Source organism: Takifugu flavidus, chromosome 11, assembly GCF_003711565.1.
Source record: "Takifugu flavidus isolate HTHZ2018 chromosome 11, ASM371156v2, whole genome shotgun sequence".
NCBI lineage: Eukaryota > Metazoa > Chordata > Actinopteri > Tetraodontiformes > Tetraodontidae > Takifugu > Takifugu flavidus.
The window spans coordinates 6,662,284-6,689,064 of NC_079530.1; the positions used below are offsets into that span (position 1 = coordinate 6,662,284).

Below are 26,781 nucleotides of genomic sequence, written 5' to 3' on the forward strand. Positions count from 1 at the left end.
CAATTATTGGATGTTTTCTTTTAAGAGGAGGGGGAAAAAATATCTCGTGTCCAGCTTCACGGAGATCCAAGTATTGCGTCACTTTCAGGTAACTTGTTGGATTATCGCGTTTTTCCTCCGAGCTAAATTTGGTGAAATTCCTTTGCATCTTTTGGAGCCACCACATTCAATTCAACAAAATTGATCAAAGCAACCGCTTCAATCGACCTTTAGCAAGATCCATGCCTGAGAGCGAGTCCTTCATGTTTGGATTGTAGATCCACTAACCAAACTTCTGCATGTGTGTTTAGCTCCACACCCCCTGATAAACACATTTAATGTTTCCCACTCATACGAACCTATCAGGCAGCAGTCACACAGCGGTGTGGAGTTAGATAATGCAGGCACACTAACCCTGCGGTGGCACATGCTAAAAATAGCAGATTAGCTTCCTCTTTTTGGGGGAATAACAGAAGATTTTAGCTGTGGAGGGAAGCACGGTCTGCACCCACATGCTCCGGTTCCTGAAGAGGTGGTTAGAAAAACAGGATCAGTCATAATCAGAGCGACAACACACATATTTAAGGGATTTTGTAGCAAGTAAACAAGGTCTCAACTGTTGTGAAGAGTTTTGTTTTAGTGCGACTGACGCTGATAGATAAACAAACCTGTAATATTCTCCTGGCTTCCTCCACCCCGTGAATAGGCACAGGATGTGGTGATATAGGGTTGTGGGGTGTTTGTAGTCCTATCACACTCCCCGACCCTGATAAGGCTTCGGGGGGTATGGGCAGAGGAAGGGGAAGTGAGTGGCTTTACAGCAGGCTCACTTCCTGTGGAGAATGTCCATGTGGACGGCAATGATATGCCTCCTGTGGACACTGGTGCTCATGCCGCATAGTCCCATCGAGTCACTTCCTGAGGGAGGCAGCCATGTCTGAGGGTGACTTCCTCTAAATCTATGACCTCTCTGCTAAAAGTGAATCTCAGTGGGGACCTGAGAATGCCCTAATATTATTCTGTGTGTGTGTGTGTGTGTGTGTGTGTGTGTGTGTGTGTGTGTTTAAGGTTATCATTTAGGAGCATCTCGGCTCTCGGTCCCGAATCCCTGCTCTTCTTTTTGAGTCTCGCTGGTTTGGAGGGCGAAGAGGCGATCGGGTTACACCCAACTGTGTGTTGGGGAATGTGTGTACATTTAGCGGCCTGCCTTATGTTGTTCTGCAAACATACAGAGTAAACAGTGACGCTGCCCTCCGGCTCAACCTGCTCTTCTTGAATCCACCTACAGGTATTTGTTATCTCCCTTCTCTTTCTCCTTTTCCTTTCCAAATAGAATCTCAGCTGAGGTCTTATCTCCCAGCAGGGTCCCTAAAGCAGGTATCCATGTCAGTTGGTTGGTGCAGCCTCGGGGGGATGCTGCATGTTTTGTGCAGGTCAACCTTGGGTCAAACATTTGCCCAGTTGACACACACCCTGCCTTCAGCCTCCAGGGTCACCAGTCATATTAGCTTAAAATACACGCTGGTATTCAAAATAGACTCTTTTTTTGGAAACCATGGCCATCTTCACAAGCATCCCAGAATGATTTTCCAGCAACACTGTAGAAACCAGAGTTCCGTCCTTCAGCTATGGTGTCACTGGTGCATGTTGTGTTCATTCTGAAAGGAGCAATGAGCCATAATGAGCGCTCACCTATGTAGACGACATACTTCAATTAATGTTCAATTTCCAGTCAAAGAAATGTCCACGGGAATGTTGGTCACTTCTGCTGGTGCTTTCCTGGCATGAAATTGGCTTTGTGTGAGTGTTGTTGGGAGAGCCAACTGGTAAAGTCTCCTTTTCTTTTGTTGGAAAAGACTGTGTATGTGTGTGTGTATGTATGTGTGTGTGTGTGTGGGGGGGGGGGGGTGCTCCATGCATAATAGTCTTAGCCAGGGAGGTCTGGAACTGTGTCCATAAATTGAATTATTTCAATTTGAGGGGAAGAGAGAGGGAGAATAATGGAGAGTGGCTGTGCGAGTGTGTGATGCATTTACATGTGAAACACATGTGTGTGTGTTGATGGAGGGTGAGAAAGAGACTCATTTTTATTCTTTGACGGGGCTCACATTTACAAGTGGGAATATAAACCAGTTGCAGGAGATTACAGTAGAGGCCAAGTGTTACCTTGCAGCTGGGAGCTATAGTGGATAAAAGACGAGTGCTACCGCTGTACCAGCGTGGCATGTGTTTCTCTCCTTTCAAAGAGCTCCGCTTCAGAAAATATAAACAAATTGTCACTTTTTTTAGGGACCTTTAAACGCTTTTACAGACGTGTCAGTTTGTCGTGTTCATCTGTTTCTAGTCTGCGTCCGTGTGCATGTGGGGTGAAAATATTCCTGACACAATACAATCACCAGGGGACCATATGGCAAACTGGCGGCAAGCTATTTATCCTTATCCTCTTTGTGGGCTAAAATTAGCACTTCGCTGTTTGCAGCCTTAAGCTGGACTCTGACTACTGTGATAGGCCTAATAATGAAGAAAAAACAGTCCAGCTGGCATGATCACTCTGCCCCTTTGTTCCAGTTTGCTCCCTCACCAGTGAATCCACCTGACCCTTTCTCCTTTAATGCTCTCAGGACCCCGAAAACTCTGCACCCACCAGAAACTCTTGCTAACCTGACCAAGAGGAACTGCACTAATATCATGTATGTGTTGCCTGAGCCAGGTTTGACTGTGTTTCAGGAAAGCCAGGATTTCCTGAACAGGGACCCCCTCAGCTAGCTTAGGAGCGTAGGATGATGGGGCTAATCTCTTCATCAAAAGCTTAAATAAACGTGTGTGTGTGTGACTTGCTTATTTGTGTGTGTTCTCATGCGTGCCAAGAGGCCAAACAATGCTTCTCCACTAAACAAAGTGTTAATACCCCCTCTCTTTTCTCACCCCCTTTCCTCCTCTCTCTCTCCTTCCATTCTCCCTCCACATGCCCAAACTACATTTAAAAGAAATAAAGGGTTTCGTGGCAGGGTTCTGTTGCTCCAGAGAAAAGCTCATGTGATCCTCACATCCACCGTCAGATCTGATCGCCTGAACCATCCAGCCTGCTATCAGCCTTTTCCCTGAAAAGTTAACATCAATCTGATCTCGGGCCTCCTGGGCCCTGAGCTCAGCTCCTCTTCAAGGAGAAAGGAGGAAGGAGGGAGGGAGGGAGGGAGGGAGGGAGGCGATGGTGAGAAAATGAGGAGGGAGGACGTGTGGAGAGTTCAAGGTTTTTCAACCAGATGTAATGTCCTGCGACACATTGCTGTGATTCCCCGTGAAAGTGTTCCGGCCATGATGAGGAACCACAACAGCTTCTGCTTGTTTGTGAGTTTTGTACACGCGTCGCTAAATGAGGTCCGATGATTCAGAGACAAAAAAAGGTCTCATTTGATACCAGGAATTTGTCGCCATCACTATCTATACTATTTTTTTCTTTACTCTATATAAAAACCTTGTCTTTGGCGCTCCACATCTCCCCACCCCATCACACAAGAGACCTATATGAGGCAAAAGTGTGTGTAAATAGTATCTTTTAACAAACACCAGTAATTAGATGGAGGCATCTGGCTTCATGTCAGTCACAAATTAAAGAAGAGCGCTTCCTGTAAACAGAGAGTGAGAATGTGTCTACATCATTAGCGCGCCACAATTATAACATGGGAGCTAAAGATACATCTCCCTCCCTCCCTTCCTCTCCCCTCGCTGAAGCAAATGATGTAGAACCTCGGCTTTTTCTCCCAATACAACAGCTGTTGTGCTCCTTCATGCACAGCAGCACGCTTGATACGTTTCAGGTGCGTTTGTGGATCAAAACGGGAAAAAGCAATGCAGCTAATTATGGTTGAATCGAATGACAGCAATCAAACAAGGACACGTCGACAAAATGTACAAGTGTCAAGCTCACACAATAATCTGTAAACAACAGTCAGCACTAGGAGGGACAGAAATCCCAAAGTCAAACAATCAAATAAGGTTTGACACCTCATCCTGCTTGTGTTATGACAGCTCCCTTCTTATGGAGGATATGTTCACGGAGAGGAGAGGAGAGGAGAGGAGAGGAGAGGAGAGGAGAGGAGAGGAGAGGAGGAGAAGGGGAGGAGGAGAGGAGAGGAGAGGAGAGGAGGAGAGAGAGGAGAGGAGGAGAGAGGAGAGGAGAGGAAGAGGAGAGGAGGAGGAGAAGGGGAGGAGAGGAGAGAGAGAGGAGGAGGAGAGGAGAGGAGAGAGGAGAGGAGAGAGAGGAGAGGAGAGGAGAGAGAGGAGAGGAGAGGAGGAGAAGGGGAGGAGGAGAGGAGGAGAGAGGAGAGGAGAGAGAGGAGAGGAGAGGAGAGGAGAGGAGAGGAGAGGAGGAGAAGGGGAGGAGAGGAGAGGAGAGGAGAGGAGGAGAGGAGAGAGAGGAGAGGAGAGGAGAGGAGAGGAGGAAGTCACTTTGTTTACTTATGTTTCTGATTCTTTCTTCCTCATGACCCCAGACACCCAGTGACACCAGCCTTAATCCTAAAAGCAAACTGGCCCCTCACTGTGGGAACCTGATACAATTTCCTCTTTTCAAGAGGGGCAAACTCAGGCCACTCTGCATCCTTATTGCCCGTGAGGCAATAAAAGGGGCTATCGTTTTCTGCAGGATGAGTTGCTGCGTGTTCAGGCAACGCCTCCAGTTCTGTGATGGAGCGACATCATAAAGATGTGAGTGAATCCCAGCCATGGCACTGACAAGTCAAACATCTCTTTTCCCAGGTAACCACAGGTAGACGTGTTTGAGATGCAATAAATCCAGCTGAAGCTGAAGCTGAAGCTGAATAAACATTCCTCCCGGGTTGCCATGAGAAGACTCCCCAGCTGTTTTAAGATGCATTTCCTCTTTGCACCTCTCAAACACTGATTCTCATTAACAGCCTGCAAACATTAAATGGTTTTAATAAAACACACAAACTAACACTCAGAATTGGGCTGGCAAAAAACAACACTCAGCAGCACTTTACGCTCTTAACTGTTTGTCTTTAGATATTTTCAGTCCCATTCTTGCATTTTCTGCCCTTTAGTTGCCATTTCCTTGTCTTTTTATTCACATTTCTGATATCAAAGAGATATGTGCATCTGCAGCCTTGTCCACTCTCGCTCTCTCTCTTATACACACACACATGCACACACACCTCCAGTAATACAGACTGCAGACTAAGGGAACCACATACCTTTTATCTAGCCATCAAGCTTCACATTTAAAGAGATTACCAGGAAAGCTGGACACCATAAGACAATTACTGGACCGAGGATCCTTCCTCTGTGACGTCTAGACAATGTCTAGACAACCTACATATGAAATTAATTACTGCTTCTATATTTTCCTCTGCAGTCATTTAAATGTAATGAAATTACAGGATGAATTAAAACGTGTATAAAAAACATGTATAGGACTTCGGAGCGTGCTCATTAAGTGACTGTGTTCATGCATGGGAATGCACACGAAGCGCACAGACACTCGCAGTTCTCCCTTCCAGTCTACTGGACAATCGGACCAATTAATTGGTGACTTTGAGGGGGCCACGTGATGCCGAATGATTGGCTGAGCCGGCTTTAACAACTGATTGCCTGGCACTCTCGCACATGTCCCCGTTTGCTCGCCCCAGCGCTGGAAACTGGCCAATGAGGAGGCAGGAAGCAACAGTCCCTCTGTGGCCTGACCTTATTGGAGGGCATAGAGGTCGAAGTGAGGATGGAGGCATGAAAACAGGAATCGGGAGTATTTCGATGATGAGCTTCGATACAGTCATTTATAAAGGCTGGATTGACCCTAAACACATGGAAACATCGCATTTATTGAGAAAGAAGCAGCAGTGACACAGAACATTCCATTACTAACAGCCTTCTCTTCATTCAGCACCTTTAAAGGTGTGTTTAACGAAGGGCATCCCTCCTCCAGCAACAGCCGAAAGGATAAAAACTCTCAGTGTTAGATATCAATCCCACCACCAGAAATCACAGGCCACCACTCAGACATTAGAAATTTATGCAGACGCTAACACATAGCCTTACAGGGAGCTATTTGCCTTGGCGCAGCACACCGGGCTCTTTACAAACGGTCTGGGTAATTGGTGATACATATCTAATCGCACCAGTCATCGCCTCACTCCCTGGATGTTTCTGACAAGCAGAAAGGGAAACCCTGTATTTTTCCAAAACATAGCAAACACTCTGTTCTGCATCCCCTGCTCAGCTCACATGCATCCACAAGGCTGCAGCTGCCCAACTCAGTGCCTGAACGTTATTCGCTGACCCTCGGAGAAGCCAAGGATGTCCTTTGTAAATTCACACAGCCAAAGAGGAGTGTCTTATGCTGGGGGAAAGACCCTCGCTTAAAAACACGGCTCCTCTTCCTCAGCCCTTCGAGCATTGCTCTTTACAGAAACGCATGTTCCAAGGCAACAACAGCTACATGAGGCTTCTCCAGAGAACCTCTGGGTACAAAACAAAGGAGCCTGTTGGTTGGACCTAGCAAGGAAACAGCTTGGCTAATGGAGTGGGACTAATTAACTATAGGGAGTCTCTGTGATTCTCCCCATTACAGCTAGTGGATGTTTACAAAGACATCCCAGAGAAATAAGAATAAATAAACAAAAATCTGTCTTATGTGTTCTCTTAGAGAAAGACTGAAACACGCAGGACTGTTTTAAATGACGTGTGTGGCAAATACAAAGCCTTTCTCGCTTTTTTCTGTGAATGGAATTCAGCGCTAAAAAATACCATCGGTATTGTGGTCAAAAGCATAAGCAGCCATAACCCACAGCCCAGCAGGGGAGAACTGTCACCACAGGCAAAAATAAAGGCAGCATGTTCTGTTTGGACAGCATTTACGCTTTAATTTCTCATTGTCAGATCACCTCCGGTGTCTCAACAAATGTTAGCTTATCGATCAACTCAGAAAGATGCTGAGTGAACGATGGGAGAGCAAGATGTTATAATCCACTGAGGAGAAAGAGCAAAGGGGGCAGAATAAAGGTTAGATGAAATAAAGAAGGGGGGAATGGCTGAAGGAGAGAAAGGTGGCCTGTAGCTGTGCAGATGGAGAGGAAAATGAAGAAAGCAGAGGAGGGACATGAGAGGGAAAGGTCAGTCCGAGAGTAATCTGTAAAAGGTAAAGAAGGAGGTTGGGGGATGAAAAGTTGAAATAAGAAAAGAGGGCTGGATGGAAAGAATGTAGAATGCAAGAAGGTTAAAGAGAAAGAGAACGACGATGAGGATAAAGTGAGAGGAGAGAGTGTGAAAGGGAAACAGCAATAAAACTAAAGAAAAAAGGACAGAGGAAAACAGACAAGATTTTTAAAAAACGCAAGAGAGAGAGAGAGACGGGGAAGACAAAGAGCGAAAAGAACAAAGACAGGTGGGAAAAGAAGAAGGATAAACAAAGATAGAGTTTTTAGAGTGAGTGGGAGGTATGGAGCAAAGCAAAGAGGGAGGAGAGTGAAAGAGAAGCATCGGGGATCACAAGGAAAGAGAAACCGACCGAGAGCAAAATAAAAGAGGGAGACGAGAGAGTAGGAGGGAGACAAGGGAAAACTGGAGAAGAGAGGGAGGATGCAGAGATGAAAGAGAGAACGAGGGAGGAGACACAGTCTGGGAGAGAGCGAGCAAAGTGCCAAACAGATAAATAACCAGCTTACTGGGATTACTGAGTGACTGACACACAGTTTACCAGAGTCAACGTGACGTGGCACATATCTTAACCCAAATGAAGCTGAAAGCCATCCAAGATGGCCTCCCGGGTGTGTGTGTGTGTGTGTGTGTGTGTGTGTGTGTGTGTAGACTGTAATGTCTCCTGTTACTGTGCAATAGTAGCCACTTCTAAAATCTAAAACGATAATCTAAATTCCTACATCATATGAATCTCTGTAGTTCACCAATAGGACCTTAAACGCACCATTTTAGAGGCAAACACTTCAAAGAATCCCGTTCAATACGATGACACACCCCAAACACACATATTGACAAAATGCACAAAAACACAAAACACAGGCAAGCCTAAATTTTCCTCTCTGATCAACTTCAGCAACAAAGAGATACTTAAAATGTACTATGACAGTGAGGAGGTCCGGATAGAGGAGGGGGGGGGGGCCCTATATTTGTCAAAGATGTGAAAAATGAAGCACTGTTTTGGTCAATGTAAGACAAAGGTCACAGGAGGAAAGAACCCAATGAAGAGCACGCTCATTAGCACAGCCAATCGGCTCCTCCCTCAGATGATTAGTCATCGTTGTGAGCGGATACACACACGTAGAAACACACTCAGCAACGCTTTGTGTTGTCCTGTGATGTCTCCTTTTTCTATCAGTGTTCTCCTCTTCCACGTCATGCGTCTATTTCCTTGTTTTTACCACCACACGTGTCTCTCAGAGACCTCTCAGTCTCTCAGCTTCAATGTTCAGAAAGAGACAGAACGTGTGGGAAAGACACAAAAAGACAGGATGAGAGACAGACAAAGAGAGGCAGAGAGACCGTGTGTGTGTGTGTGGTGTGTGTGTGTGTGTGGGTTGACTATATAAATGGCTGCTCATTGGAGTGGAAGGCATGGCGGCGCTCTCTGCTCCCACCCAGGCTCTGCCTCCTGGCACTGGCAACCCTGCAAACTGTTTGCCTTGACATCGCCTTCAATAATATATGAAGTTGCTTTTTTGCCTACAGTTTGTTCGCAGCGCTGCCCCCAATAACAGCCCATTCTCCCTCTGCTGCCTCTGCTTTTCCTCCTCTCGCTCTCTCTCTCTCTCTCTCACACACACACATGCTAATTCTTAGAATGCGAAGCTCTGAACAAACCTTAATTATGTCACACGCAACGTTTATATGTTGCAAATTGAGACATTAAATCCACTTGTAGACAAAGTTGCAAGCTGTCGCTTGGGTGTGAATCCTTGTAATCAGATCGACTCCTGCAAGTCAACCCAACAGCACGTAAAATCGAAACCGAGTCTTGAATATTGAGACCGCAAACACAGACGTTTGCTCTGATGTGATGTGACTGGATGCCAAAGAACTGAAAACAGAAACAGCTAATTCAATTTAGCTTTCCAGCACACCGAGTCTGCTCTGCCAAAGCACCCACGAGCCGTACAGTGACAGGGTTTCCCTGGTTACGACCTCTGACCTCTCTCTGAGCCAAAACATACCAGCCCTATATCTCCTGGTGTATTCCTCCGGGGGAGGGGGGGGTATCTTACCCTGTTCGCTGCTGTTGTCACCGCTGTGTGACGTGTGTCCGCCGCTGGACGGGCCCGGCGTCCCTCCAGAGCGCGTGGACGCCGTGTCGTCGTGATCTCTGTTCCAGGACGTCTGTTGGAGACGGAAGAAATCAGTCGGCGTTGAACGTGTGAAACGGTTTCAGAGGTTAATAAAGAGAAGAGCCTGGATGAAACAGCAAGCAAACATGCTGCATTGTTTCCCCTGGATTTCAAAGGCATGCAACCCACGGCTGCCTCCATTTGGCTCAAACCGCTAGCAGATGAAAATACAAAACAGCTACAACTTCAGATAGACTGCAGCCAGAGCCAGAGAGTGATGTCATCCGAGCAGAACTGAGCAGAACCAGAAAGAGATAAATAAGTATTGCTACACACGTCTGTAAAAGCGCTCTGAGCTGACCAGAAAGACACAAAAAAGATGGATGACCCACGTTTGGACACAACATAGCAGTCTAGTGGGGACCAGGTGGTCCAGACAAGACATACACACATACAGAGAGAGGGAGGGCGGGAGAGAGAGATAAACAATGTATAAAACACAAACTAAAGCAGATGTAACATCTTATCTTTGTGATTCAGAGAAGCAACATTAATGCAAGATGGGAGAGAAGAGGATTTCACAATACAAGGAAACATCTTACAAACAAACACACACACTTTGAGCCTCCTCTGCCACAAGCATGTGCCTATCTGTGTTTTATACTAAGCAAATAAAACTGATATTAAAGGGCAACGGGATGTTTGAGTTACATGTGAGGGTCCAAGAAACCTCAAGCGGAGCAACTGGTTTTAATCGGATTATGATGCCAGGGTGAGAAAGACTTCTTTTTGTTTGATTTTGGAGGAAAGGCGCGTGCTTTAAACTAAATGTAAGCGTAGTAGAATAAGAGAAAATTCATTTTGGGGTGCATTAGGGCCCGTTGGATGTTCCTGGCCTGTGAGATTATCCTCGCGCTTACATGGATGATAAAATCATTGTTTTCTAAAGTGAGCTCTGAGGCTTTGCAATAAAGAGGAAAGTCACGGAACAAGCCATGACTGGGATTGTGATCAGGGAGATAAACTGTGATTTTCACGGGGATAAGAAAAGAAATTCTTTTTTTTTAAATTCAGCTCTCACAGACTTTTTTTTCATACTGCGGGACGCGAAAAATGAAACACCCGTGCATGAGCGCGAACCTTCAGAGAACCTCAGAAGTGAGGTAATCCAGACCACATGCTCGGCAAGCAAACGGTTAACCTCGGCTTCTGCCAGCTCCTCCAAATGTGGAGCTGTTAAAAATGAGCAGAGCTTGTTTATTCAGAGCTCTGCGAAACAGAATAGCACAGCACCCCGGGGACCGGACAGTAAGTATTCAAGAACCCAAGAGCCCCGGCTCGCGAAAACGATATGTTTTTTCTTTTTCTTTTTTCTTTTTGTTTTAATTCTGTAACAAATTCCACTTGAAAATATAATTACAATGTGGAGGAGAGATGGCAAACTACCGCGTTTGCTGTAATTGAACAAAAGAGAGCTGAGCCTGCCGGGAGCTGGCCGCTGAGGCCCCACGGGGAAAGGGGGTGGGGCCGAGACAGGACCTGGTGGCATCTCCGCGGGGACAGGAAGTTTATTTATAATCACAGGCCACCCCTTGGTCAGAGCGGGCCCAGGCGCTGATCTAACCCGCAATTAATACGCACACGGCTGAGATCACACAAAACCGCACCAGGCGCACATCACACGTGCACACACCCGTGCACACACCCGTGCACAAATAAAATACCCCTTTTTTTTTCCCCTCACCTGCACAGAGCCTAAGACTACCTTTAGCAAACAGAACAGCAAACAGAACATCACACAACTGCTGTAGTCAAAGTCCTATTTAACAACAGCACACTGTGTTTAAAGCACACACACTCACAGACACGCACACACTCACACACACACTCACACACGCGCACCATGTGCCAACAAAACTAGTGCTCACGGTGCTGATGGAACAAAATGGTCTGTGATAGATGGGAATACAGAAAGATGGAGGAAACAGAGGACAAACACACACCTCATTTATTCTGTCCCCTTAATGAGCCACCATGGTCTCTCTCTCGCTCTCTCTACCTCCCTCCATCCCTCTCTCTCTCTCTCTCTCTCGCTCTCTCTCTCTTTCTCCTGTGCAGGATGTAGATTAATTCAATGCCTAATTGTTTAGTAAATTCAATTTTCCACATTCTATTCTGTCTAGCTTTAGCTAAAGTTCTTAAATCTGCCGCGCCAAGCAGAGGGAACCCTGTTTGTGAGCCACACATGCCTCCCCCCCCCACCCCTCTTTTTTCATTACCGTTTTTCTTCTCTCCACCACCCTAATTCGCCGTGAAAAGATTTTCCTTGCTGGAAATTCTGATTCCGCTATGATCGGTGAGGCATTCCAATCCAGTGCCTTCTCATTGTGCTGCGTCTAAGATGCAGGGGGGGGGGGGGGGGGGGGGTTCGCGCTGTGCCAGGCCCCATATCATACAAGCACTCATGCAAAAAATGTTGCCTTGCCAATTCATTTGCCATAATAAAGAAAATGGCTAAGGTTGTTGTTGTGCCCCCTCCACCACCACCCTCTGCTCTTTCCCCCCCTCTGAAATATCTTTTGTGGTGATATGGATATTTACTCGGTGCCAGCAAGCGTGCAGGAATAATCGTATGTGCATACTTAACGGCGCAGACATAAATATCCAAATAACCCCCCACACGGCAACACTCTTCAGTGGTGGTACATCTGAATCAAAGATGACAGTTGGGCTACTCCATTCCCCAGAATGCTTTGGTGCATCTGTTCTCTGTAGTTGTTTTCTTTAACACCGTTTTTGACCTTTGCGGTCCAAAGCTGCGGGAATGCCATGCGCTACAGCGGCAGCGAGATGGCTCGCGCTCACTCCGAACACATTCCCGCACTCAGCTGCATGTTGGCGGGGAAGCTGTCAGTGAAAGGCCAGCTATTGTACATTCCTGTTTACTTTGCTTTCGCTGTGACTAGATAAAGCAGGATCTGCCTCTCTGATAACCAGCCAGACGAGTGCTTGCCCAACTGGGCCGACTTCTTCTTCCTTCTCCGCTTTCTCCGCTTTCTCCGCCCCTTCTCTCCCCTCGCCGCAATATTAGCGCTTTCCAAAATGAAAAGAGGGTTTGATAATGGTATGCACGGGTCAAAAAAAAAGAGCGAGAAAGCAAAAGACACCCCTCCCTTCTCTTCTGCTCGGTGCTCCCTTCCTCCCCAACTCTTCACAATAGACAAAGAAGAAGAAATAACCTTATAATTGCTGAAGGGGGTGAGGGAGAAAACTGGATTTGGTCTCTTGAGTAAGTAAAGTATGCTACGTTGAATAGCCTTCAGGTATTCTTCAATCGGCTTTTGAAAACCAGTACGTTAACCTCATAGAGACAACTAAAGATAATTACATGTTTAAGATAATTACCCAAGCTTTTAAATTTAGATGACACTTGCAAAAACTCACAAACTGATTTTTTTTTTCCTCTGAGGCCTCTTCCGCTTCAGTTCTCACTACAGGCTCCTTGTTTAGCTGCTGTGAGCTGAAATCCAAACAGAAACATTAACTCGAGTGCTCTCTGTGCTACCTAACCCCAAACAAAGCACTTTTTTTCCCTTTCTTTCAGCTGTTGGTGAAAAGGCAGCCGTAATTTCTTAATGACATGTTTTACTGCGGCTTCTTCATTAGCCTAGCTTAGCCCGAGCCGCAGCCAGGGCCACGGGATGTTCTCGCCGGATCCCTTGGAGACGGGCTGTTTGTGACGGCAGCCATTGTCAGAAGCTTGCAGGGGGTTAAGGGGGAGAGGAACTTTCCATTAGCTAAATACACACGTGTTAAGCCAGGTTATTGTTTACTTAACCAAAGAAACCGCAGCAGGCCTCTCGGACATACGTGGCCACCCCATCATAAGTGTCTGGATACACAAGCCGAGGACTTTTTGGTGGGCTGTGTTCATTTATAAGATGACAACTTCTACATTTGCCAAGAGCAGAATTCTGACACTCCATATAGAAGTAGAGACTTAGCTCCTCATATTCATGTTCTTTGAACTCACACTGGCCCTGATTTGCTTAATCAGAATCACCCCTACTTGCTATTCCACCGCAATAATAAAGAGGCTAAGGAACACACAAGTCACGTGGTCGCCTCTTTGTATCACTTGTTGAATCCTTAACAGCCGCCCCGCATTCACTCTCCAGTAGGAGAAAAAAGGGGGTAGTTCATGGGAGGGAAGAGGAGAAAGGGGTGCAGAGGAGGGAGGGGGTTCAAACCTCTCCTCTATTCAACGACAAAAGCTGCTATTACCGACAATTGCCGCGACGATTCAACTTTGTATGAAGAGCAGCAGCGTGCCACTGTAGGAGAGGGATGGAATGTGTGCGAGCCCGTGAAGCTGACTGAAACTCGATCCATACTTAAACGAGAGGCGGATAGATTAGCGATAGCGGTGTACTGATTAGGAAAAGAGTGGCTGACCCCAGCGGTCAGGGTTTCTATTGAATTGTTGGGGGAGGTAGTAGGGGTCACCCTTTGACTACCAAAGTTACCTAAACTAACACTGCTGGGTCTCACTGACCTGGAAACCAGCACTTGTATGGAATAACAGTGACAATTGTTTGTAAAAAGATGCCAAAACAGCGTTATCAAGCGTAAATTCTTACACCCTGACCGCAACGCTAAAGCTAACCAACAAATGAGCATCACCTGCTTAGATTTCAACAGCATTCTTTTGATGATTTCAACAAAATCGTTCAAATCAGCGCCTCTCTTGTGAAAAAAAAAAAAACTCTCAACAAATCAACTGCTGAGCACTCGCTGACGACTCTGGCGCCCACAAAAAAGGCAGGCAGAGAATATTTTGAAGAGAAATTTCAATTATTTCCACCCCACTTCAGGCTGCACGGCTCAATCAGGAAGAGGAGCTCTTGAGACTTGGAGTGAGTCCTCAACACTATTAGTGGTGTTCTGCTCTACAGCAGAGAGCCAGGGCCCTTGGAGTTCATTAGCAAATTGCAGAGTCCCTCCCCATGTGCGTTGTGCAATTAAAGACAACTGTGCAAACGATGTGCAGCCTTGCCGTTCCTCTGCACTTCCGTGGGATCAAGTGAACCCGTGTTCCCGGTAGAAGGAGACACAATCACCAGTGATGCCACATTTCCACAGCAAGGAGCAATATGTTTTGGTCATTAAATGCCTCTGTGAGATTCACTTACAATAGTAGAAATTGTGCTGTTTTTTTTTCATTTACATGCAGCCGGATTCGAATTAATGCTCGTACCAATAATGGGACAACTGGAAATATGCAGCTGGAGCTGAGGAAGGGGAGGATTGGTAGAGAGCAGCAAGGAAAGAGTTAAAGAAGTCCAACTGGTGCTAGCAGTCACTCCACTCACATAGCACCTGAGGGGGGTGCTGCATTTATCAAGCCAGTCTGAATACACACACACGCACGCATGCACACACACACACACACACACACACGCTTGCAGACAGATGCATGCACACAGCTTGAGCATATTTGCACACATACACACCTACACAGAAAAAAGAAACACACAAACAGAGGAGGGTGAGCCCAAACTGGCTGAGCTACATTCACAAGCCAGTGCAGAGCCTCCTTGACTTCTTCACCTCTCAGCTATGCTGCTTTCCCTCCTCCATACGCGCAGGGGCGGACTCGAAAAACAATGTAAAGACGAGAATTTTTGGAAAATTACCCTTATGACGCAGGGGTGTATAATGCAGCGCAAGACTCAGCGTTGTTGGATTGTTGAGTTTAATAAATTCAAAGTATTTTTTTTTCTGGGCTGCCACAGTCGCCTTACTGGAATAAATTGGTTTATGAATAAATGAGCCTGCTGTCTCCCTCTTGTTAACATTGTTCTTTTGTGCAAATTTTCAGCATTTTTTTCCAGTCCACTTCAACTTTATGCCCGAGGGCATATATTAAAAATACATATGGGAAGAGATAATGCACACACAAAAACGCAAATTCGTTAAGGATGTCGCTGCCTAACAACAGCAGATAAGATGTCACGCAAAAATAGCCCACAACACTGGAAATATATATATTCAAACCCCTAGTAAGTTCTGAAGTGTGCTTCCATTACACTGACAATGTAAGTATTCAGAGTGAGAGGCACGCACCCTCTGCCTGTTTGGATATGCCCATTACACACAGCCTGCTTCTGTGGACGCTCCCCATGTTATCCTATTGGAACATGAGCCCATCTCTCAATTTGACATATCTGTCAGAAAGTTTTCTTTGCATTTATGATGCAAACTCTGCCTGTAGGTCATTTTTATTACCCTGACATAGCGGCATTAATACGAGCTTACGTGGATTTGCCCTGAATGGGCCATACGTGGGGACTGTCGCGTATTAAAATAGGCCATGTCTCCATCTTACAGACAATTAAAGATCTGGATAAGTGCCCCGAGCACAACATAATTTTCTTCATATACCTAGAAACCCAAGGGCTTTAAGAGACTCTATTTCCATATCTATATATCATAAAGCCTATGCCTTGACCTATCTATTAAAAAAGAAAAAAAAAAACTTTTGACAACTGAAATCTCCCAGTGAGAACAATAAACCCTTCAAAGAGACACTTAAATGCACAAGTGGCGTCTGTGTTATTTAATTCTGCTTCTGGATTAAATGAAGTATTATCTTCCGGGTGATCTTTCTCATTTACATAATCAGCCATAAGGGCCTGGGATGGAAGAGTGCATGCGCGGCGGGGTGGGGGTCTTCCCACACGGGCTCCCAGTCCAACCATTCAGCACAGAACATAAAAGCCAGTGGCTGATTCTCTCAGACCAGCCACTCAACCATATGGAAGTCCACGGATTTAAATTATTTAGTCTAATCGCTTCATTACTTTTTATGTCGGACAATCCGACTAATCCCTTTAATTTGGACACTTGATTTCTTTTCCCTCGTCGGGATCCATAGCCGACGCTCTCCGCGCGACTCTGACTGGGAGAGTTTAACTTGGTGAAAAGTCGTCTCATAGCCCGCAACCCTGTCAGTGCAGCACAAATGGCTGCAGCTATTAATGGCTGAAAACCCAGATTTGCATAATTCTAATCATTGGTTTCTGTTATCATTATTTAACGGCAGTGTATGGGCCATTAGGGTCATGCCTGCGCGCACACTACAATGTCCCCGGAGTGCCAACAGTCAGTGGAGCACATAATGAAGACTGTGGTTATCTCTGAAATCGGCACAAAAGGAAACACTCCCTAATCTACCTTTAATGTCCGCCGTTTCTATAGCTTTCAAATATAAACCTTTTGATTGCTGCTAAATCTGTGCGCCCTGAGCGAAATAAAGGAGGAGGAGACGCGGGGGTCTCGATAAGCAATGTGCACTCATGTCTAAGAAAAAAATACTGACAAGACGCCTAATGAACCGTGAACTCAGCAGTGGCGGAACCGAAGCACCTCAAACTCTGCAGCCCAGCCTGCTGCTGCTCTCTCCTGGGCCGCACAGGACTGACGAGCCGGCAGCGCTCCGTTTGGGTCCAGGAAGGGAGAGAAGAGGGGCCAGAAAAGTGGAGAGTGGCACTAAATTAAAATCGACACGAAGCGGGTCAGCTTTGTGGCGGCGATTTTTCCAGCTAATCTCCCCGGGTCGGTCCCGGGTTCAGGTCTTAATGGGCCAATAATGGCGACATTATTCCCAATTTCTTCATTCCGATGGATGGAATGTAAAAGGCCGTAATCATTATGCAAATAGGAGTGACCCAGAATGAGTGAATAGCCAGCAAGGGAGGGGGAGGGGGGGTGTACCTGATCGAGGGCCACCGATGATCTCGTGATCTCCTCACTGTCTGATTTGGAGCCGCACTCCCGCTCGTCTATGACCAAGTCGATGGGCATCTTTCCTTTCAAGCAGCTGATGTACCGATGACAGAAATTATCACACAGCTCGTGTACCTACAGGGGGTGGGGGGTGGGGGGTGGGGGGGGTGGAGAGAGAGAGAGTGGCAGACCGTCACACACACCCTAAACAGAGCATCACACACATACACGCACACGCTGAGGCAAACGGGTAATTTCACAGGTGTGATCTCTCTACCACCTTCCAAAGTCCGTGTTTTTCTCCCGTTTTTCCAAAAATGTTTCCATGTAAAATCCTGCGCGCGGAGATCAGAGCTTTGCGCTCCGCAGAAACCTTTTAATAACTTTTTTTTTTTCTTACTGCACTCAAAATAGAGATATCGTTGAAAATTGACAGTGACAAGAGGGCTCAGGGGCGACAACGCACTCAACATCCGTGTTAAATCCGCCATTGGTGCCCCGGGTAGTGGCCATTAGAGGACTGTGACCCGCTTGACTGACATTTAAGGTAAACTGTGTAATTTCTGCTGCTTATTACATTATCACTGCCAACGCGGCGCATCCTGGCGCCCAGGAAAGGTCAGCCGTGGGGAGAAACGCGCAGGGCAAGTTCATTTGGAGTTTCTTTTGCTCCAGACATTTCCAAAGAGGAGCGAGTGCGCGAGAACACGCTTAGGGGAAAGAAAAAAAACCGTTTAAACTGCTTTGATGATGGTTCACATCACGGTTAGACTGACGGCACATGCTACTGGAGTCCATCTGATACGCAGCCCTTCAGACAGTGCCCCCCGTCCCCCCTCCCACACAAGGCTGCCCGGGGCCTTTTCACCCTCTGCGAAGACTTGTTTCTAAAACCTACAAAGTTCGCATGTATGGTTCACCTTGCGTGCAATTTCTGCCGACATAAAATTTCATTAAAACGCGCGGAGAGGTTCGGGCTGGGAGCTCTGCGCTGGCCGTTCCACTTGTAACAGCTTGCGTCGTGATTAAACGCGGAGGAGAAATGGCCCCGTGATTGATTTTGACGCTAATTACAAGCGACGAGCAAAAATGCATTTCTGCAAGTGCGGCCCATGTAGGTTTGAGGAGGCACGTTGGAAAGAGATGATGAGAGAATATTACCTTCTCCAGCTCCAGAAGATGAAATCGTAAAACTTGAATGGCTTGAATCATCTGAAAATTTTCAAATAACAATAACACAATGGAATAAATAAGCCACTCGCATCTTTGGGTGATAAACAGTTTTATGCTCGACACAAATTTGACGTGATGGGTTTTATATAGAACTGATACAGTTTGGACGTATTGTAATATGGTCAGCAGACCGTGGAAACCGGTGCTGGAGCTTTTCTCTCAGCCACCAACTGTACCAAACCGGACAGTAGGACCAGGAATTGACTGTTTTTCCAGGCAGCTGAAAGGTTTCTGACAGCTGTCCAACAGCCGCCCTTCATTTGCACATTCAACCGGGGGTGATATCAAAGAGCCCCAAACAGAGAACACCACCTCCAGTTCTGCCTTACTTTACAGCCCCACGCGTCTCTGACACACGCGTAATTAACATGCAGATACGATCTGAATTATTGAAACCAAGTATGTATCTTACCAGATTATCCAATTCTGGATTTGATGAAAATAAAGGTTTTTCCGCCCGAATCTAAAAGTTAAAAAAAAACATTTCAGTAAAACATGTGAATACAAATTAAGGTAAAATGTAAATTGGTGAATTAAATCGTCTTTTACGCACAGCGAGTATAAAAAAATCTACATTAAAACTCACGCTTTGTTCTCAGAAACCATAATTAACTTTACGCAGTCAGTGTCAGATAAAGATTCCACCACGCAGGCTTTTTTTTTTTTAAAGTCAAACTTTCCTGACCTGTTTTGCAAACACTGCTATGTCTTCATTGAAAGATTCCGATGAACAGACGTCTCCTCCCGCCACCCCGGGCTCTCTGGGGGTGCAAGTCGCTAATTCACATTTCTCAAAAATCAGTGCAAGCAAGGGGAACAGGGGGTGCCTGGGAACACACACAATAGCAAATGTCACCAGAGAGAACAGCGCCGGGGTCAAGACTACTCCAGGCTAGATTTAGCCAGCCATGCTACTCCTCAACAACTCGCCCATGGGGACTGTTGCTGCAGCAGCCCTGCTATTATATTATGCAGACGCTCGGAGAAAGGCTGCAAACAGCCAGCAGACTCTGTGATTAAATCTAGTTGCACCTAATAGTATAAAAGCTTTAGAGTCAGTCAAACACTTTCTTCCTCAAGTCTCCATTTGGATCCAGTAGGCGCGCGTATGTGTTTGGGGGCTGCAGGCGCCCTAATGCGCGCACATTTGATGAGTGTTTGTTGTTGAACACATAAGAGTAAATATGGAGCTCTTGACGAGGGGATCCAAACTTTACGACGGTCAAACTAGCACTATTAGCTTTGATAGCAGTGAACATGCTCGGATTTAAAATAAACTGTAATAAATTAAAGGTGACACGTAAACCTTTTATGTGGTAATTTTAATTAAAACGGATTAACCCCGTTGCTTAAATGTGTGTTATTCTAAGAGTTAACGGGCGATACTTGGATCCGATACATTTGTTGGGGGGGAAGTTTTAATTCCCTACACCGTGACAAGGTCATTCTAAAATTTAATTTAATATATTGCATGGGCTCCTAAACAATTCTCACCAAAATGGAAAAAAAAATATCTCAACATTTTCTTTATCACTTTAATTTGTCTAATTGTTACTTCAATAGAAACGCGATTAAAAAACCGAATAGTAATCCCAAAAAAAATCCCCCAGATTAAAGTTAGAACCAAAGTTTTCTTCTCCAGCGCTGCAGCTCCAGCTCTGCTCTGCAGTCCCAGGCGCGATCCGGCCATGATTATCCTTCTTTTCTCCTGCACGGCAGTCACTCTGCATCTGCAGCACTCACGACTGTCCCACGTCAGGCTGGATCACGCACGTCAGCCCCGCCAGACAGTCCGTTTGCCCGCGGACTGCAGCCTCGCACTTACCCGTATATCGCGTCTTTATCTCTCTTGAGCGCGTCGTTAACCGATGAGCCCATACTGGGAGGCATGGTGTTGGTGTGGGCGGTGTGCGGGTACTGGTGAGAGTGCAGCTGGGGCCCATGGTTGAGGTGCACCGCCTGCATGGACCGGGCGCCGTGCGGGTCTCCGTACATGGTGGTCGGGATGCCCACCCCGTCCATCCCGTAGTGGGGCAAGTCTTCGTACTGCACAAACACACAGGAGGCAAATAAGTCAAACATGCCCAGAACTGAAAAACTACAGTTGTGTGTGTGTGTGTGTGTGTGTGTGTGTGTGTGTGTGTGTGTGTGGTGTGTGTGTGTGTGTGTGTGTGTGTGTGCTATATTCTCAAAGTTTTTAGGTTGGCGAGTTGAGGTTTGAATTATAGTTCCTCACTTTAAAAATAAGTAAAACGACGGTAACTTTTTATTTGCACGTTTCAATATTTGTCGTAATTTTTTTTAGAGGAGTTAATAGAGCTTTGGGTTTAAAAAAAAATAGTTCTGCAAGTTCTGCTATCAAGACTTCAGGCTGAGCAGACGAAGGAGGCATTTCTTTTATTTGCAAGAACGTGCTTGGATATTTATGGGATGAAATATGAATTGTTGAATTTGTTCAAAATATTATGGCTGTTGTTTGTGTAAGAGTAAACGCCTGAAATCTCGGTCCTTGCAAGTGTTTTCTAATTTTGAAAGACGCGTAGTTGTGCAGCGTGTTATTACGGATCAGAAACACTGTGATTAGTGGAAGCAACAGGAGCTTATAAACGTGTTATTCACTTAATCTGAATTTTCCCTTTCGAGCTGATTGCCTTTATCACCTCCGCGCTGTTGTTCTATAGATTTTAAATACTTTAATATGGTGGACAAGCAAGAGGAATCCCTCAAAGAAAATCTTCACGGATTTTTAAAAGCGTGAATTATTGATAAAGCTTTCGAGCTGTGCCAAACGCGTTGAGGGGACAGAGTAAAAGGCATTATCACTCAAAGCATTTTCACCCTGAAGGCAAAGGTGCAAACCCCAGCGTGATGCAGCCTCAGTGCAAACTGGAAAGTCTCTGACGTCCCTGCGTTTGCACTCTTTGCTCCCCGTGTGAAGATCCCAGCCTCTGTTCTCAGGCAGTCCTGGGGTGTATGAATCAAAGCGTTTGTCATCACCTCATTACCAAAAAATTACCTCATTGGCTTTATGATGGTGATTGGGAAGGTTTGTTGGAGTAAATCTGAGTGATGGAGCAGAGGCGATGGCGGAATAAGGTGAATTTGGTTTAATTCTAAACGCTCCCCTCGATATAAAATCTTGATGGAACTGTCTGAAAAGAATAGTGGAGGTTTGTTTTGCCTCCATACCCTCCCCCAGTTCGCTTCCAGTAACTGGCCTGTCATAACTAATCTAAAAAACACAGTCGACGTGAGGTATGATCGCGCTTCCAGTGTCCCTCGGCGGGCCGGATCGGAGAGCAAACGAGTCCGGCCGTGCGTAATACCCGTGCCAAAACACGCCAAAAATGACACGGTGTCTCCGTGCGTGTCGAAGACGGCAAAAACTTTGGCCGCGAGTGTGAATCCGTGCGGAAATGTGTGCCATTGAGCCACGGCACGGTGAGTAATCGCGTACACATCGCCCAGCGGACTTGGAGAAACTTTTTGCGGGGGGATTGCCCTACGTACCCGTTGCGCCATAACCCTCCTCACTCCCTGGTCGTCCTTTCAGTTTAGATAAATCCCCTCTGGTGCCAGGGTGGAGACGAAGGGAAGAAAGAAAATCCAAATGAACGTGGAGGATGTTTCAGTCAAAATCCCGTAGCCTGCTCTTTCCCAAAGAACGGTGAAACCAAGACCCCGCTTTCTGTGCAAGTTTAGCCCAGGCGCGGCGAATAGGTCCTCGGCTATCCTCGGGGCAGCGGCGTCAGGCTCCTTCTCAAAAACCAGGATGGAAATAAAATAAGCCCTCAAACAAAACTGGAGACTCTCATGTTTTTTGCCACTCCGCCTGTCAGTCAAAACGCGAGGGCTTGTCAAAAGTGCCGGATGAATGATGGTCCGACGCGCGTCTCCACGGAATCGGCACCACCTAAATGTTAATGGTCACAATCACGGTTAAAAAATGAAGCAGCTCTCCTCTCGTTTTCTTTGATCACTCTCAGATCCCGGCTTGATTTTCTTATGCAAAAGCGTCTACAGGAGATCAAGAGGAGGTGGGGTGATAATTCTGGCTTAGGCTTTCTTAAAGGAGCCACGATCGATGCTGAGCGTGTGTGCGTATGCGTCTGTATGTGCGAGTGCGTGTGTATGCATGAGCCGCCTGTCCGTTTCTGTACAATGGATGTGTGTGTTGAGATGAGGAGGAGCGGAGGATCGCGTCCAGACTGCCGAAACCCGGAAGTAGTGGTGGCCATAACAGGTCGCGTCTTACACAACGCACCGGGCTGCAGCAAGTCGCGCGGAGAGGACGGGGGGGTGAGAGGACCCTGCGAGGCGAGCCCGGCCAGCCTCACTGCGAGCTGCAACAACACGGGGAGGAAGAGCAACGTTTAAGTTTGTTCTCCCACTCCTCTCAACCTCTCAACTCCTAGAAACTGCTCATGATTAGGGCAGATTGGCGCGTCTGGGATCAGGCGGTGATCACTTTATTATCACCTTATTGATCCATCTTTCCACTCTGATCTGGTTGGGGATGTTTCCAACTGCCAATACAGTTTCAGTAGTTTCTGCAGTGTGGTACTGGCTTTAAATTCTATATGCACTGTGGTCTACACCAGTGGCCAAGTGCGTCACAACTAGAAAAAAAGAACTTTTTCATTGGAATTAATGTAAAGAAATATCACTTTTGCCGTTTCTACGTGACTATTGGCTGCCTGTAATTTAGGGAAATTACGTTTGCTGTGGGTGAAAGCAACATAAGTGTTTTGGTCCGAGGATCAGAGTTTATTCTGCGTCTCTTGGAAATAAGTCGCTGTTGGAGCATCTTCTGAGTCCTCCGTCCTTCTCCCCCACAGCAGCGCGGAATGGGTCGCTCCAGTCAGCCCGCGCTGTCCAATGGCAGACAGGCTAAGGAATGGGAGCCCCCTATTGGCTGCCCATATGATCGATCCGGGTCTGATTGATCGGTTTGAGGCCACATTCGCGAGGAGGCTCAAAGCAAAACATCGTTGGCGGATTGAAAACTCGATCTACGTTAAAGTGAACTTTTACAGGCTATAAACTCCACAAAACATGGAATATTTGGGAGAGACTTGACGGAGCCCACATCCTCTCTTCTATTAATCTTTCCCTCTATCACGCACACACACACGCAAGCACACACGCACACACACACACACACACACACACACACACACATTACTTATTAATCCTCACTCCCAACTTAAACAGAGTTACTCTAAAAATATTATATCGGCTCGTTCGTTGCGTTGCCGTAAAGAAAGTGCAGGAAAAAAATATCAATATATAAAAAGTTTTCATAAACGACTGCAGGGAATTCAAGGTAAAGTACTGATATCATTTAAAATAAATGTGTTGCTAATTAGTATACATTTACGCAGTTTATTCGGTTGATTGCTCACCTGAATAAAAGTGAGTGTTAAACAATAATTAATTTAGTATATATATATATAAACCCTTAAATGTCTCAAAAATATATAGGATGCATTTCATGAGCCGCAAAGTAATTTAATTTAAAATAAGAGTAAGTTTTCTTCGAATTCTAACTCCTGCTCGTGTGAAGGATCCCAAACTTTAATTGTTAAAGGTTTGAAGGATGTGTAAAAGAGACGCGCTCTCCTCCGGTCACGCTAATAAAGTCTTGCCGCTCGGTGACAGCCTGCGTTAAGTTTTTTCTTTCCGATGCGGCGCGTCCGGTCATCGATCATGTGCCCCCAGTGCCAGAGACGTTGTCATAACACGAGAATGCGGCTTCACACATTAAGAGGCGATTCCTGCGGTCAGACCTGAGCGCTGCCAACGGATCAGACAAATTTAGAGGCATGGGAGAACGATCAAAGCGCCCTGCTGCACTTCCCGGCGCGGACGAGCCACGGCAACGCGCGGACCTTTACGCACAGAGGGTTTGGAGCAAATAATGAACTGTACAGCTTTGGTAAAGTAAATAACTTAACGGTGAGTAGAAGCTCTCATACACTATTGCTATAATTGCAGGCGAATTTAATCATTTATAACGTTTTATTCCGCAATTATTGTTTTTTTTTAATCAAGGGCAATGCGCCGTTTAAATCCACTGTCGTGGCTTTTGTGAAAGGACTCTGGATTGCACAGCTCACTGCCCCCCAAGGTACCTCAGGACTCTACATTTCAGAGGGTCACAGAAGAAAAGTCACGATAATTGACATAAAAGTACCTCGACTCCGCGCTGGGCCGCCTTAAATAATGACAAATATATTATTCGATAATTCAGCCACTTCAGTAATCTGAGGTTTACGCTTAAAAACGGGACTTTACTTTTGTAAGTCAACCCCTCTTGTCTCTGTCGTGCAGTTTCCTGAGGGGTCAGCGCGTTTTGCCTTCGTCAATGAGAGGGGGGCGTCTTTTTCTGTTTAATCCCCTTTGCAGTGACGGTAATGCTGTAGGTCGTTTCAATAAAAGCAGCAGGTATTGCTTTCACATCACTGGATGTAAACTGACAGAACATGTGAATGGCCAAACAAATGGAAGCGTCATCAGAAGGTCTGTGAGCCACGACCTGCTGCAGTCTGGAAACAAAAAAGAAGTCACAGCCTTTATGTTGCTTTTTGGAAACACACAGACATAAATCGGTGAAATAAATGCGCTCTTCCACTTATCTTCACTGTTCAATTCAAAGAAAAACACTTTAAACGAATTATTTGAATCTATTCTGTCGCCGTTTACGACGAGTAGCTGCAACCCAGGGAGTCAAAGTGAGGTCAAACTTTTTCGCAGCCCCGCAGCTCTGCGCCCAAACGTGTCGGGATCTGCAAGCGCAGTTTGGCTCTGCTTCGTGTCACTGCTGCTGCGGCACAGTTGCGCGCAGAGACCTGGAACATTTCACAGCTTATCTGAGCTGTAACCAGCAACACCCACGACACAAGACTGAGGAGACCCCTTGTTGTAATTAGGAATTATTTATTCAAGAATTACAAGATCGTCTTTGTGAAAGCAAATAATCTTTTTAACTTTTTTTTTTCCAGGCACGAAAGGTCCACACTTTGTCTAAATAATTAGAAAGTTTGAGTTTGGAATTAATACAAGGTGGGCGATAACCATTATTCTATTAAAGATTTAAATTTCACGGCGCTACAAATATCATGGTAAATACTTTGCCTCGTGGTCAGTGAAGTAAAACCATATTTTTGTACAATAGCAATAATATAACGTGTCGCCGTATTAATTTCAAAGCATGAAATCGGTTACAGCCTTTGCTAAGTGTGACTCTTTCCTCTGGGAGTATTCACTCCTGCTGGATTCTCCACTTTTGGCCCAAATGTTAATTCCTGAGCTGCTCTTGCGTCTCACACACATTAATGCTTAATCATTTGCGCCTCCTACCGGGCGTGTGGGAAATTACAGGACCGGCGGAGCGAAAACTGCTTAAACCATTTTTAATTGATATTGTTTGCTTTCTTTATTCATCGCACAGCCTGATCCTGTAGGTAAGGTAGACATAATTCTATTTATTCCTATGAACCATTAAACATCACTAAAATGCACTAGTTGTTATTCTGTGTTTGTTTGTTTTTTATTCCAAATCTTTATGGGACTGTTTGAGTTAAATGTACACTTTAATTATCATATTTTAACACACCAAGTCATTCAATACTTTACAACAAAAACAATACATTTAAATGAGAATAGCTTTCTCTGCGTAGGTGGACCGTGGGCTGTAAAGAACTACAAAGAATAGATCTGAAACTTATAGAGCTGCTGCTCAGATGTGACAGTGAGCGTGACATCAACACATCACACCTACAGATACATATGTGGAGAACAGCTGCTTTACTATATGGTGAGGGAAATGTGTGAAGTTAGATGCAAACACGTACAGAATTATGTATGTACACACACACACACACACACATACACACACTCACACGCGCACTGAGGTCTGTGATTATAGCTGTGCTGAATACTGCCAAATCAATTTTCACATTGTGCCACCGGCCACCAGGTCACCGGCTCCACTTTTACTCTGAAAGGCTGCTGGGTCTGAATTAACCCCACAGATAGATTGAGAGCTCATCACTCCATCACACCCCCCCTCCCTCTTTCTTCCCCCTTTCTGCAGCATTTGTCGCCGCGGCTATTATTCCAGGTGTGCTAATGGTGTCGCAGACACTTTTGGTGCGGGAGGAAGAGGAGGGACAGAGTGAAAAGAGCAGGACAAAAGGAGACATGGAAGAGTAGAAGAGAAGTTCCCCCCCCCCCCCCATGAACTTGGCCTCCACATCTAAAATACAATCCATGGATGAGTGATTCGGCTGACCGAAGGCGTGAGAGAGATTGCGCTGGGCAGCCAGTTGCACGGTTAAGGGTGGCAGTGGGTGTATGGGTGAGGAGGGTGGGGGGTTCTCACACCTCCCAGGAATACTGTGAATTGATCAGCACCTTGGAGAGGGGGGTGGATGGAGGAAGGGGAAGTGAGAAAAAGGAGAGCGGCAAAGCAGTGTGCTGGAGGATG

The 26,781-nt window shown here is 46.0% G+C and overlaps 1 protein-coding gene across 3 annotated transcripts in view; it reads right to left on the bottom strand.

The window, feature by feature from the left end:
* Nucleotides 1-22,480, bottom strand: part of meis1b (Meis homeobox 1 b) — a 61,274-nt gene extending 38,794 nt beyond the window's left edge. For 2 of the 3 annotated variants that reach the window (XM_057047211.1, XM_057047212.1), the window contains exons 1-7: nt 21,307-21,492; nt 20,116-20,336; nt 18,976-19,117; nt 18,703-18,753; nt 18,219-18,269; nt 17,046-17,192; nt 9,210-9,321 (exon numbers count right to left, since the gene is read on the bottom strand). In XM_057047211.1, coding sequence (XP_056903191.1) covers nt 9,210-9,321; nt 17,046-17,192; nt 18,219-18,269; nt 18,703-18,753; nt 18,976-19,117; nt 20,116-20,336; nt 21,307-21,477 — 895 coding nt within the window. In that variant the 5' untranslated portion in view covers nt 21,478-21,492. Of the gene's footprint in view, nt 1-9,209; nt 9,322-17,045; nt 17,193-18,218; nt 18,270-18,702; nt 18,754-18,975; nt 19,118-20,115; nt 20,337-21,306; nt 21,493-21,800 lie in introns of those variants that run through there. The other variant, XM_057047213.1, reaches the window with a different exon arrangement.
* Between the last annotated feature and the right edge of the window lie 4,301 nt (nt 22,481-26,781).